The sequence below is a fragment of the Episyrphus balteatus genome, chromosome 1, assembly GCF_945859705.1.
Source record: "Episyrphus balteatus chromosome 1, idEpiBalt1.1, whole genome shotgun sequence".
Classification (NCBI taxonomy): Eukaryota; Metazoa; Arthropoda; class Insecta; order Diptera; family Syrphidae; genus Episyrphus; species Episyrphus balteatus.
In genome coordinates, this window is record NC_079134.1 from 161193944 (window position 1) to 161207274 (window position 13331).

Here is a 13331-nt window from a genome sequence, read left to right on the forward strand (position 1 = left end):
AAAAGTGTAAGCTTACCTTAAAATGGTTGATACATACACTATTTGTGCGTGATTAAAAAAAGTGTAGAATGAATTTAGGCGTTTAGAATTTGTACTGGTACAACAAATATGAATTTTTTAGCTTTAATTAATTCCAACTTAAAACTTTTTTTATTCAGTGGATAATAAGAAAAATGAATCTGTAAAAAATTAGAATCCTGGTCTTAACATAACACTTAACTGTTTTCGAACAAATACCATTGTTTTTGATAGTTTTTCAGTCTATAATATCCTGATGTGTTTCAGTTTAAATTGTATATTTTTAAATAAAATTTATTTAAATTCTAACGACAGACACAATGATCACCCAAGGCTTGAAAATAAGCTTTTAACACTTGATATTGTCAAGCTTTATTATTTCATAAAAGTGTAAGCTTACCTTGAAATGGTTGATACATACACTATTTGTGCGTGATTAAAAAAAGTGTAGAATGAATTTAGGCGTTTAGAGTTTGTACTAACTGGTACAACAAATATGAATTTTTTAGCTTAAATTAATTTTAACTTAAAACTTTTTTTATTCAGTGGATAATAAGAAAAATGAATCTGTAAAAAAATAGAATCCGGGTCTTAAAATAACACTTAACTGTTTTCGAACAAATACCATTGTTTTTGATAGTTTTTCAGTCTATAATATCCTGATGTGTTTCAGTTTAAATTGTCATATCTTCCTATCTAAATGTTCTATTGACTAATAAATATAAATATGAAAATAAGCACATATTCTAGTAGACCTAAAGTCATCTGATTTTTAATACTTGATCTGGAATGGATTGCCTTAATCATTTATAAATATTAGCTAAACAAAACAATTTTATAATAATTTATTTTAATATGTGAAATTTTGAAATGAATAATGGTTATTTTATTGCGATTTTTAGTCAAAATTTTAACGATACTAGAATTGCTGTTTTCAAGAAGTCTTCTTGGTGCACCATACACCTACTTCAGTTAACTCACTTTTTGCTTTTTTTCAAAAAAAAAAAAATATAAACAAATTAAATTTAAATTCAATCGAATTTGCAGAATGAATTAAAACCGCATAATAAAGTGATCGTAGCTTAAATTAGTGGTCTATTGCAGATTACGATTTAAAGTAACAAATTTTTCTCCACAAATTTTTAATGTTAGTTTTTAGAGAAGGTCTATCTCAATTTTTTTTTTTTTTTCTAAAATCTATTTTAATTTTGACCATTATTTTGTACAAATGCACTTATAATAAAGAATACAATTTTGAAAGAAATAATTTTTGGATATTTAGGAAAATTTTTAATTATATTTATTTCTTTTTATAAAATTTTCGAAAATGGGACATTAAATTTTTTGGAAATTTTTGTTTAATATGTTGAATAGTAATTGGTATACCATTTTTATTTTGATTTTTTTTTTTTTTTAAGAATTATTTAGAAAAAATTATTTTTTCTAAACGGCCCTAACCATTTTTTAATTTTCTTTCTAAAAATCCATCTGAATAAAAGAAATCGAATTGCACATTTTTTTTTGGAGCTCAATTTAATTTTTGATTTTTTTCTCAGAATTTATAATTAAAGCCCTTTGTTTATCATGCATCGATTCCACACCTTCTCTGTGAATGTCCTGCGTTTTCTCAAAGACGTAGACTCCATTTGGGAGAACTCTACTATAAAAATCCTAGTGAGTTGCCAAATATAGACATAGGTAGTCTCGCTCGCTTTATTAGAAGCTCTAAATAGTTCAACGAATAGGAAGAAAAAAAAAATCATGTGTGTAATTCACACGTGGTAGAAGTAAAACCATAAAAAATCATTTTTTTGAAAAAAAAAAAAATTAAACCATTAAAAAGCTTACAAAATTTTCCTAAAGAAGAAAGCCATACTAAAATTTTTACAATGCGCAAAAAGTATAAAAATAATTTATTGAACACAATCATTTTCATCAAAAAAAAGCGAAAAAAACTATTATTTTTTTCCCTAACAACCTATAAAAAATTTTAAACCATCTGAAAGGTTATTGCCCAAGCTCAAAATATATATATATATCAGGTCTATGAGACATCTACAAAAAGAGCTAGAATTTTTTAAACTCGATGAAATTTCATCAAAAAAAGCAAAAAAAACATTTACATATGTATATGTTCTCATGCTATTAAATCAATTTTTTTGTTTGACACCTACAAAAAATTTTATTTTATGTGAAAGCTTGTTTCACCTTTCATATGACGTATCAATCTCATTTTAAAGATGCCTACTAGAGAAGTTAGAATTTTTTAAAGTCAACCATGTCGAATTTCCATACTGAGATTACGGTACTTCCTACACTGGTGGTTTAAGATTGTGTAACTTATAGAGCACGTACCGTTATGTGTAATATATTAAATAAAAGGTTATGTTATCAGCATGCATATTAAAGTTAAATCAAATTTGTATGTGCACTAGATCAAAAGATATAACGTGTGTAAAAAAAGGACATCTTTTTACAGTTTTCTCAGAATTTTGAATATGAAATTAATTGAAATTTTGTACAATTATAGTTTATTTAATTACCTATCTACAGTACAAATTTCATTCATCGATCTATTAAAACAAAAAAGTTATAACAAGTTAAATGTTCGTGTCTAGAGCCGTAGGAAACCGTATGCATTCGTTACTTAAATGCGGGTATTCACTTCAGTAACGAGTAACGAAACGTTACTGCCCAAATAATTTCGTTACTCGTATGTTTCGTTACTAGTACTGAACAAGTAACGAAACATGCGAAACATACGAAACGTGCGAAACATACGAAAAATACGGAACATACGAGTAACGACGATACTCCAATTCCAATACCAATTTGGATTGGATATACGAAATGCGAAACGAAAACAAAATGGTACACTGCATTTGTCGTGTGCGCATTATTTCGCATCTCGTATCGGTTCGGTATCATCATTTATGTATTTTACGATTTTGTTGTTCTGTTTTTGTGTATGTATATCAAAAGGGGTAAATAAGAATTCTGTTTCTTTCTCTTTCGTACCTGTTTTTTATGGACATGTGGGAGTGAGATATGTGAAAGTGTGTTTGAGTGTAGTGTAGACACATTCCAATTAGAATACCAATTTGGATAGGTATACGAAATGTGAAACAAAAACAAAATGGTACACTGCATCTGTTGGGGCGTAGCCGTACTTGTATTCTGTTTTCTCCTTTTGTAATTCATAAAAAGAATTTTTCTTTTCCTTTGTTTGATTTGTTTAATTTATTTTATTCTTTCATTTCAAACAAATAATTACAATTTTGGTTTTAAGTTTTTGTTTTTTTTTCTTTTGATTTCAAGTAGGTACTACTTTCTTGCTTGTGTGTGGTGAGGTGGTGTCTGACATGAGTGACGACAACTTTGAATGAGAATATGGAATGAATTTGACTGAATGAAATGATTGAATGGTTTTTTATTTTAGGTTGGCTGCAATGACAATTTTTAAGTTTGGACCGGGAGGAAACGAAACATGGGCGTGTTCGGGAATGAGGATAATTTGCGTTCCGCAATTTTCCCTAAAACTGACTACGCTTTTTACGTATTCGTTCGCGGTTCCCCCCGGTAGAACATTCTGAATTGAACAGCATTTATCGCATCTCGTATCGGTTCGATATCGGTATCATCACTTCATCACCACGACCCAACCAATCTGTTTATGGCCTTTGTGTTAATAGTTGATATTTAGCTTAAGAATGTACAAAAGTTTTTTGGTTTTTCAAAAAATTTGTTTATTTTCGGTGCAAAATTTTCAACACAAAAAAAAAGCAGAGAAAAAGAGGTTTGAAAATCACTCTCAATAGAAAAAATAAATGAAAAATTGTTCGACATGGTTGTATTGAAGTGTTAATATTTCGAGATCTGCGCGTTGCACTTTTGAAATAAAGGTCTCTAAAGAATTGTGATTACTGAAAGAATATAAACAAAAAATTACCCAAGTTTTGTCTAAAAATTTGGAAAAAAATCAAAAAAGTTTCCACGTTTGATTAAAAAAAAAACGAAAAAAATTCAATATAGCTACCTTTAAACTCTTATTACATGAGAATGCCGCAACTAATTTTAATGTTTATGACCTTAAAATGTAGCTTAGATTATAGAAATTGTTTTTGGTTTTTTTCAAAAAAAAAATTTTTACACCCTTATACCAATGTACGAAACATACTTAAAATACCAAACATACCAAACGTATCAAAGACATGAAATATACGAAATGTACGAAACACACGAAGCATGCGAAAGTAACGAAACATGCGAAACACCCGAAACATACGAAATATGCGAAAAATGCGAAACATACGAAAGTAACGAGTAACGATATTATTGATGCGGGTACTAGTATCAAAAGTAACGTATACATGCGGGTACTCATTTTGTCGTTACTTTTACAGCCCTATTCGTGTCGCGTTTTCGTTTCATCTTGTTTCAAATCACTACAATACTAAAGAAGTTTTTACTTCAAAAATATCAAAGATTCATGGTGGTATCACAACGGACCAATCATGTTCTAAGTGTATTAGCTCTCCTGTTGATAGACGTTAACCTAACCTAACTTACTATTCAAAAAATAATAATCACAACACTATATTTATTTAAATGCAATTTTTATTATTTTTACATCCAAGAATAAATTTTGTTCGACTCTGTTTAAAAAATACAATTTTTTATAGAAGGCTTTCCTGTCAAAATAAAATCAAAGAATATTTAAGCTTGTTAATCAATAATAATATTTGCTGTCCTACCTGTCTTACCGTCAAACTTATTTCTCTGATTCCTTTGTCCCTTCGACCTTCTGTTCCAAGTAGGCTTTTCGATAACTTCCTTGCGGATCGTATAATCTTTCTAATCGTTCCCAATCCTGTGGTTTGTTGTCGATTAGATAATGTGTCACCCTCTCCGAACCGATCTTCTGTTTCGGTGTGCATTTCACGCAATCTGTTGACACCGCGTCGGGAAGAATTTCTGAAAAATTGAAATGGCGATGTGACCGCTTAATCGAAACAGTAATGGAAGTTATTCAATTTTTTCTCCAGTTCCACTTAGAACCTTGAATCTACCTTGCAACATTTTTCCATCGGGTGTACAAGGACCTTCACGAGCTAAACAATTTACATAGTTCTTTAATAGACGTTCACTACCAAGTATTTCATCGATATCGATGTTATCGAATTTTGTATCGTAAGTTTCTCGAGGAGTAGTGGCTTCTGCTGAATTTGTAGTAGGATGGGATTGAACTAATCCTGTCATCAGGAACAGACCGAAAATAATTGCACGACCGAACATTGTTTTAAAATATTACTTTTAGAAAATTTAAGCTGAAAGGGCTTTTATATACTTGGGTGGCATGTGGTTTGATTTTCTAGTAATCAAATTACGATAATCGGTTCATTGTTGAATGGCAGAAAATTGAAATAAATTAAAGTAATGAAATGATTGTAGTTTTTAAATTGTTCCTTTGTTATTTTTAAATTTCGATTGACATGCAACAATTATGACAAATTTAAGAAAATCTATAAAATAAGTTGTAACTTTGATGTTATTTTATTGTTAACATTTTTATCGAATTTTGTACTGTTGAATGCTTAAAAAAAATTCAATCCTTCAGATGTGTTTTATTGCCGTGACCAGGATTCGAACCTGGGTTACTACGGCCACAACGTAGGGTCCTAACCACTAGACGATCACGGCTATTGAAGGCTGTTGAACATTTTACATGTTGCCACAATTTGTTTCTACCAAACTAGAGCAGGTTTGAATAAAAAAATATATATTATTAATCTATTGCTCGCTTGTGTCTGCATGGTCAAGTAGTGGGAGAAGATTTTTTTGTTCATCTAGTTTACCATTACCACCACTTTTCTATGAAAAAGACTTTTTTCTCTTTTGGTACTTTCAACTGAAACCATTATATTTGGATACACTTGTGCGACGGACGGCAGCAGGTGGTATAAGCTTGGTGTGGAGCAATAGTCTTGGCAAATGAGATGGTCCATTTATTGAAACTGAACCATAGGTTAATTAAAAGTTCACATAAAATGTTGGTTATATTTCGTGTTCTATTGTGCGAGAAGTTGACAAGATTTAATCTGAAAAATGAATTTGTTAAGTTCTTTCTGAAGGAATATAAATCAAAAACAACAAGCAGCGATTAAATCTTAAGCCAGAATCTCAAATCTAACATCACGTGTTTCTAAAATATTTGAATGTCAAATAGCCATTTTGATCCTTCGCAAACAAAATCTTGTTTGTAGAGCTTTTTTTTGTCGGCAGATGAATCTCTGTTTGTTTGATATCATTAATTTATCTTCCGCCAGTCAAATTGAAAAACTGCGAATGAAAATTTACTAAGGAACGTTAAAACGATGGATTTTTGTTAAAAAAATATTTTTATAATTGAAATGACTACAGTTGACTTCCTCTAAGTCGAACCTATCTCTAAATCGAATTTCGCTCTAAATCAATTTTTTTTACAAATTTTTGTACCAAACCAAAAGTTTGAGGTAATTACAATTTTCCTCTAATTCGAACCAATTTTCGAGCCTCGTGAAAATAATTTCATAAGATGAATTGAATGAACCGGTAAAATAGTTTTTAAAAAATAAATAAACACCTAACAAAAAAAAAATAGTTTTCTTTTCAAAAAAAGTGATTCTTTCGTTGAAAAGGTGTTTTTTTTTTCTGTTGGTACCTTTCACCAAAAATATTAAAATATTAAATGTTAAAGTTATGATCCCCTCGTCATTGAGATCAAAACTACGCTGAATCAAAGGAAGAAAAAGATCATATTTTCTAAATGGATTTTGGTTATATTTTAACTGTTGTGGGCCATTCAACATTGCTTTTAATTGGCAATAACTTTTCTTAGAGCAAATAAATGGACTTGACTTTGATGTCATCAGATTAAGCATTAAAAATTAACTTTTTTACATTAGCATTTGTCATATGATAATATTTCATATTACCCTTTAACCAAGCCGTTTTACAGAATCTTTTGACCCTTTAATTTGTATGCAAAAGTGTAACAATTTTTTTCAGTCTAAAAACAAATAAAACCAAAAAATAAGTTTGAAGGTTCATTAAAAGCAATAATATTATCAGAAGTTTGAAAATGTATTTGTGATCATTGGGTAACTATGTCATCTGAAAAAAATTAGATCGCTTAGCAAAAAAAAATGTGGGCCATTCCATGAAAAAGTAAGCAAAATTTGGAAGTGGAGGTAAAACTTAAATCTAAGTAGTCAAAAGTCTGGCAGATTAAATTCGAGGCTTTATTTGGTAGGTATTTGCGGCGTTAAATCAACGAGTTTTCTAATCAATGTGAGTAGGCTAAATTAACGTGTTTTTTTTTTCAAATATAAGGCCTGATGACCTGTCATATTCACTTGTTCTGATTACCAAAATTGTTGTGCGACAATCATCTTATCACCATGGATATTTGTACATTATGTTTAATGAGTTACAAAATTCAAAAATAAAACATGACTTCGATTTTCCGTCTTACCTCCTTTATTGAAAGGGTCTCAAATTAAGAACTGATTAGAATTAATTTTATAAACTAAAATAATTGTTTATGAGTTTTGATATCATATTAATTCAACAGGTAACTCTTACATCACAATTAGACTGGTTTTATCACTTTGTCACTGACCTTTCTCAAGAACATCAAATTACCATACCCAAACCATCTTCATCAACTTAATTAATTCAAGAGCTTGTTTTTTTTTTCTATTTAAATTTGCTCAAAAATTAAAAATCACCCCATATCGTCTGCCCCACCTTCTGTTATCAAAAATAAAAGTCAATACACAATAAACATGACAATTAATTACCACACTCCTCACTTCTAATTGACAGTTTTATGAGTTAAAAGATCAAGTCCATGGTCATTGTGTTTTTTGTGATCATTATCATTTTAATAATATTAAAACATTTTTAAACATTTATAATGTCAGGTATAATAAAAGTAAAGGTAACGGCTCTTACACAACAACTTCAATGGCACCAAGCACAACATCACGAAAACTTACACAAGTTCCCCTTGTTTTTGTTTTTATTTTTTATGGATGTCAAAAGTATCATACAAGCTTTAACCAAAGACAAGCTCTAAAACCAAACCAAGTCAAGTCAATCTTATGTGCCAATATACATTTATAATTTATTGCCATAGGCGGAAACGCAATCAGGTGCAAATAAATATAAAAAGCACCCATAATATAATCCCCCTCAAGACTCTTTTAAAATTGTAAGCTTCATCTGTCAACATAATATATTGGTTATAGTAATTGACACTTCTGACACTCGAAAAAAAAATATAATAAATAATCCAACAACTAGATTTTACATGGTGAGAAACTTGAGACGAAGGATAATTGAGAAGTGAAAGCAGCTTTTGCGTGCTATTGCGCAAGAATATATGCAATAACTTGAAGAGAAAAAAATAAAAAAACAAAAATTATTAATTTTTTTTTCTCATTTTATATACAAATATTATACAAAACTTGTTTTATTCTTTTATCTCATTTTTGTTTTCATTCAGTTTTTTTTTTTTGCACAATTTAGGTTTTTGCCTCTTAATTTAGATTTGGATTTTTCTTTTATTTAACTTATACTAGAAAAAAAAGAGAGCGAAGACAATGGATTTTCTAGCCTTTTTTGTTTTTTGTGAAAATTTTACAAAATTTGTTTTGTTTTTTTTGGATTCTCTCTTTATAATTTTTTTTTTTAACTAAGCCTAATTTTTTTGTTTTGTTTTGATTTTTTTTTAGAATGAGGGTATAGAGGGAGTATTAGATTTGTTGTTGTTATGTTTTTTTTTTTTTTTGTTTTTAAATATCACACACAAGACAATTTAGAGCTTTTTTAAGCAACAAAATGAATTTAGAAAAAAAACAGGAAACTTAAGCCTTAACTCCAAGTTGCTTAGCTTCGTTTTCGTACTTCTTGAAGTAAACACCATCGGGATCGTATTTAGCTTGCAGAGCCTTCCATTGTTCTGGTTTGTTTTCAATAATGTACTTCAAAACACGTTCAGTACCAGCACGTTGTTTCTCACTGCACTTGACACAGCCAGTTTTCAATGCATCAGGAAGAACTCGTTTCAATTCACGACCATCTGGAGTACATTTGCCAGATTCCATCAAACAATTGAAGTAGTTCTTGAACAAACGATCTGATTTCAAGATTTCTTCAATATCAATGCTATCGTATTTGGTTGTGTATTTTTCTTCAGCGGCGACAATGGCAATGGTCAAAGCCAACATTGCTACGATGAGTACCTTCATGGTGATCTAGAAATGAAATTAAAGAGTAGAAATTAGTATTTTTTGAAAATAATGATACAAAAATAGGAAAATCGCAATTTAAACTTATTAACTTGAAAAATTGTTCGTCAAAAAGTAATGTGAACTAAGTTAAAAATTGATGAATAACGTTTTGAAAACCATGGTATCAGGTCTTATTTTGATCTAAAATTAAATTTTTTTGAAGTTCCGAAAACCACTTTAAAAGTAGTAACAATCAGAAGAAATAATTTAAAAAGTGTAGGTGCACGTTTTATCAGAGTTTTAAGAAATTTCAAAAGTCTTAAAATAAGATTTAACAGATGTGTTCGAAACATAAGTTTAGTTATTTAAATCACAGTGATAAAAATCAAAGCAATAAAAATCATAGTAAAGAAATCACAGTGACAACAAAAAGTAGGTAAGTGTAAAAAATCGCAGTGAAAAATATCAGAGTTCCAAAAATCACGGTGACGAAAAAGCACATTGCCAACATAGAAATCGTTAAATTATAGTTCCAAAAATAAAAGTGATTTTGTGGCAAAAATCTAGCAGATAAAAATATTAGGAGCAAAAATCACAGTGACAAAAATCACAATATCAAAAATTATAGTGGATTTTGAAGAAAATATGAATAAAAACGACACAGTAAGAAAAATCAAACACTACGGTTAAACACTACGTTGAAGAAAAAAACAGTGACAAAAATCATATGGACAGAAAAAAAACATTGATAAAAATGACAGTGTTTGTCACAGTCTAAAAAAATCATAGTGATACAGTGGACAAATGGACACAAATGACAATAGAAAAAATCACAGTGAAAAAACGACATGGGAAAAAATCATATCGACAGAAATAGCAAGGATAAAATGAATACAAAAAATAAAGACATGAAACAAATAACAGCTTTAAAAAACATAAGTTCAAAAATCAAATATAAGACCGAACGAAATAAAAAAAAAAAAAACAATTGGAATAAAGTTGAACTTTGCGCGTTCAGGTAGTGTCAACTACATATTGTTTTAAGGCCTTCTTGGCAACTGAACAAATTCAATAAATTAAAATTTTGGAATTTGCCAAATCACCAAATTAATTTTGTCAATATTTTTGTTCTCAAAAAGTTTTCTTTGACGTTTAAGTACAAACAAATTCAAGTGTAGTGGTCATTGATTAATATATTTAAGGTGGTTTCCCAGAGTTCTTGTGCTAACAAAATTGCAAGATTTAAATAATACAAATTACTTAATTACATCTCAAAACAATATTTCCCTTTGAAGTACCACAGGACAGTGTATTGATATCTATACTTTTTAGTTTAAGGACAAATGTACTTTGTAAATCAAAATTTAGTGTTTTGGCTTGTTTTATGGAGAATAATTTGTTTCGTAAATTTAATCAGTTAGTAAAAATGGGTTATCCATTTCTTAGAAGTACAGCTGATTTTGTCAAAAATCCACAAAATACGGAAATATCTTTGAAAAACTTAAAAAAAGTTTAATAAAATAAAAAAAAAAATATATTCAAAAATATAACGACATTAAGAAAATAAAATTCATATTTTTCTTGTATAAGGAAAACGAGCATTGCTTTTGAAAAATAATCAGAAAGTATTAATAATTTTCACAAATTATTCAACATTATCTTTAAATCAATTTTTTTTTGTTTGAAGATTTAAATTTTTTTTAGTTTTGCTTTATTAACATCGATTATAGAATTTTCATTTTTCGCAAATTAAAATTAAGTTTTTGAAGCATTTGAAGTTTTCTTGAGTTTTTTTAAACTTTTTTTTTACCAAAAGTTATACAAATAAGGCATTAAAGTTTTATTGTTGAATGGTTCATTCAACAAAGAAAAAAAAATCACAAATGAACTTTGTATTATAATCAGCTCTTATAGAACTTTGAAACAATGCACTCAATAATCATCCAACATCACTATCATACTTCAACAACTTCCACTAAGTGTATTTGTTAGCAATGAATTTGAAATAACATGTTGCATGATTATACAAAATAAATAAAAAGTTTGCTAATACAAACAAAACCATATAATCAAAGTGTTAATGCATATACAATCAGAAAACTCAAATAATTGAATATTTCTTGGCAAACGATATAACTAGATATTATTATTTTTTTGCTTATAGATATTTAATTTTCCTTATAGAAGAAACGTGAAACGAATCTCACAATACTGATTTAATTCCTTATGTCATCTATAAACACACTTCACCCAGTTTCACTTGAAATCAATAAATAAATATATTTACGAAAAAAAAAATAAAAATTAAATCACTTTAAAATTGATTTTCTTTTAATCGAGATACAAATAAAAAATAGGACAAAAAAAACAAAAGAGTTGAGCAACGAACTTGATTTTCTTGTTAAGTATTTACGCAGACGATTTTAAGTCTCAAAGAAGCAAAACAAAAAAAAATTTACTTAAACTCACCAAATCTAAAATCACTTTATGTAAAAAAAGGAAGGAGGGAAATTAACGGTATGTGTGTGCTATCGAGTATCGATGAACAAACTGTTGTTAAGACGCTGCCGGCAGTGGGCTTTTATAGTGAAAACTTTTCCAAAGAGTACAGAGATGTAGATGCCGGACAGCAAGTCACACAGTCGTCATAGTTGTTGAAAAGCCCCCTGTGTTTTTTTTTTTTTTTTTTTTTTTGTGTACATGTTTGTATGATTGTTTGTTTGGAGCTTAAGATGTTGGGTTTTTTTTTCCACACTCAGCATAAAATAAACTTAATAGAGTAGTTGTTGTTTTTCTTCTCTCTGTCTCTCAGTTTTAAGCGTGTATATTTCCATTCATTATAATTATTTAAAATCATTGTTATCGGCGTCATCATCATGTTATTTTACTCTTACTCTCTTTGATATAGGAGGTTGTGATGTTTTGTTTTTACACGAAGCTTTGTGGTCTTAACGTCTTAATTGTCATCGCCATAAAATTATATGAATATAGTTCAGTATTACAGACAGTGTTAAAAGGGCAAACATACACTATTTAGAGGAGAGGAAAGGGGGCGTGTTTTTTTTTTTTGTATTTGTCCTGAAAATCTTCCATAGTAATAATTCTGAGAAATAGTTAATGTTTTCGTTATTTTAAATATTAACAATTAACAACTTTTAATGATGTGCTGTTTTTTTTTAGTATTGCAGATTAATGCCTTTTTTAGAGATAGAATTGGTCACGATGAAATTGATGGTCATACGTTAAGTTCCAAGAAATACCCACATATGTGATTTTAATTTGTTTATTTTTTTTTCAAGTTGGAATAATATTTGTTATGCTGATTATAGAGTCGGAAAAACAAACCAATGTGCAAAAATTAAATTATAGTTACCTTGTAATAATGTACTTATATCATCAACTTGAAATTCTTGATAATAACCTCTTTTAAGTCACCAGGCATTGAATATTCCGGATACATAATATAGAACATTTGAATTGACCTTAACTTAATTTTAAAAAATTGATAGTTTTTTTCTTAAAAACCTGGTGTAAACTCATTTTTATGTATAAAAAAAAACTTAAAATATATAAATATAAATTAAAAACTAACTGTGATACCTACTTCATTGGTGGCAAAAGAAAATGCAAAGTAACTTCATTTGCCGGTTTTTATTTATAATTCATATTGTTCACATAATCATTAATATTTAGTGGACTTTTGTCTATCAAAACAAAGGTTAAAAACAAATTAAAAATGGAACAAAAGTAAAACCCTAAAAATGCGAACTTCTTATCATTCTTCCATATTCCATAGTGGATGCTATATATTTTTAAAATGAGAAATAGTATGAATTCAGACTAGTTTTATTAAGTGGAATACTTTACCCCACATTTTTCAGGCAATCTCCATAAAAAAAAAAACACTTTTTATACGACTGTATTGATTGGTTAAACATAAAAACAAAAAAAATCACTGGTAACAGTCTCATTTGTTTAATTTCGGTTTAGTTATATTTTAAAAAATATTAAAGGCTCTTTTAAATACGTTAAAACTGG

General features: G+C 28.7%; 1 protein-coding gene and 1 non-coding gene across 2 annotated transcripts; both read right to left on the bottom strand.

Moving 5' to 3' along the window:
* Positions 1 to 4615: 4615 nt before the first annotated feature.
* Positions 4616 to 11891, bottom strand: LOC129911665 (uncharacterized). Its single transcript, XM_055989535.1, has 5 exons — positions 11763 to 11891; positions 8930 to 9317; positions 5088 to 5321; positions 4773 to 5020; positions 4616 to 4709 (listed from the first exon to the last, which is right to left on the bottom strand). Exons 2-5 carry the CDS (start codon positions 9309 to 9311, stop codon positions 4695 to 4697), a joined length of 879 nt encoding a protein of 292 aa, XP_055845510.1. The 5' UTR covers positions 9312 to 9317; positions 11763 to 11891; the 3' UTR covers positions 4616 to 4694.
* Trnah-gug (transfer RNA histidin (anticodon GUG)) lies at positions 5647 to 5718 on the bottom strand. Its single transcript has one exon. It is a non-coding gene; the product is annotated as a tRNA-His (tRNA).
* Positions 11892 to 13331: the final 1440 nt, after the last annotated feature.

Excerpts from the sequence above, each read along its gene's own strand:
- LOC129911665 (XM_055989535.1), bottom strand. The coding sequence starts at position 9,311 with ATGAAGGTACTCATCGTAGCAATGTTGGCTTTGACCATTGCCATTGTC. Across the intron at positions 5,322-8,929 it reads GCAACTTGGAGTTAAGGCTT|TTAAAACAATGTTCGGTCGT; the intron begins AAGTTTCCTGTT and ends AAAAGTAATATT. Across the intron at positions 5,021-5,087 it reads CGATGGAAAAATGTTGCAAG|CGGTCACATCGCCATTTCAA; the intron begins GTAGATTCAAGG and ends GTTTCGATTAAG.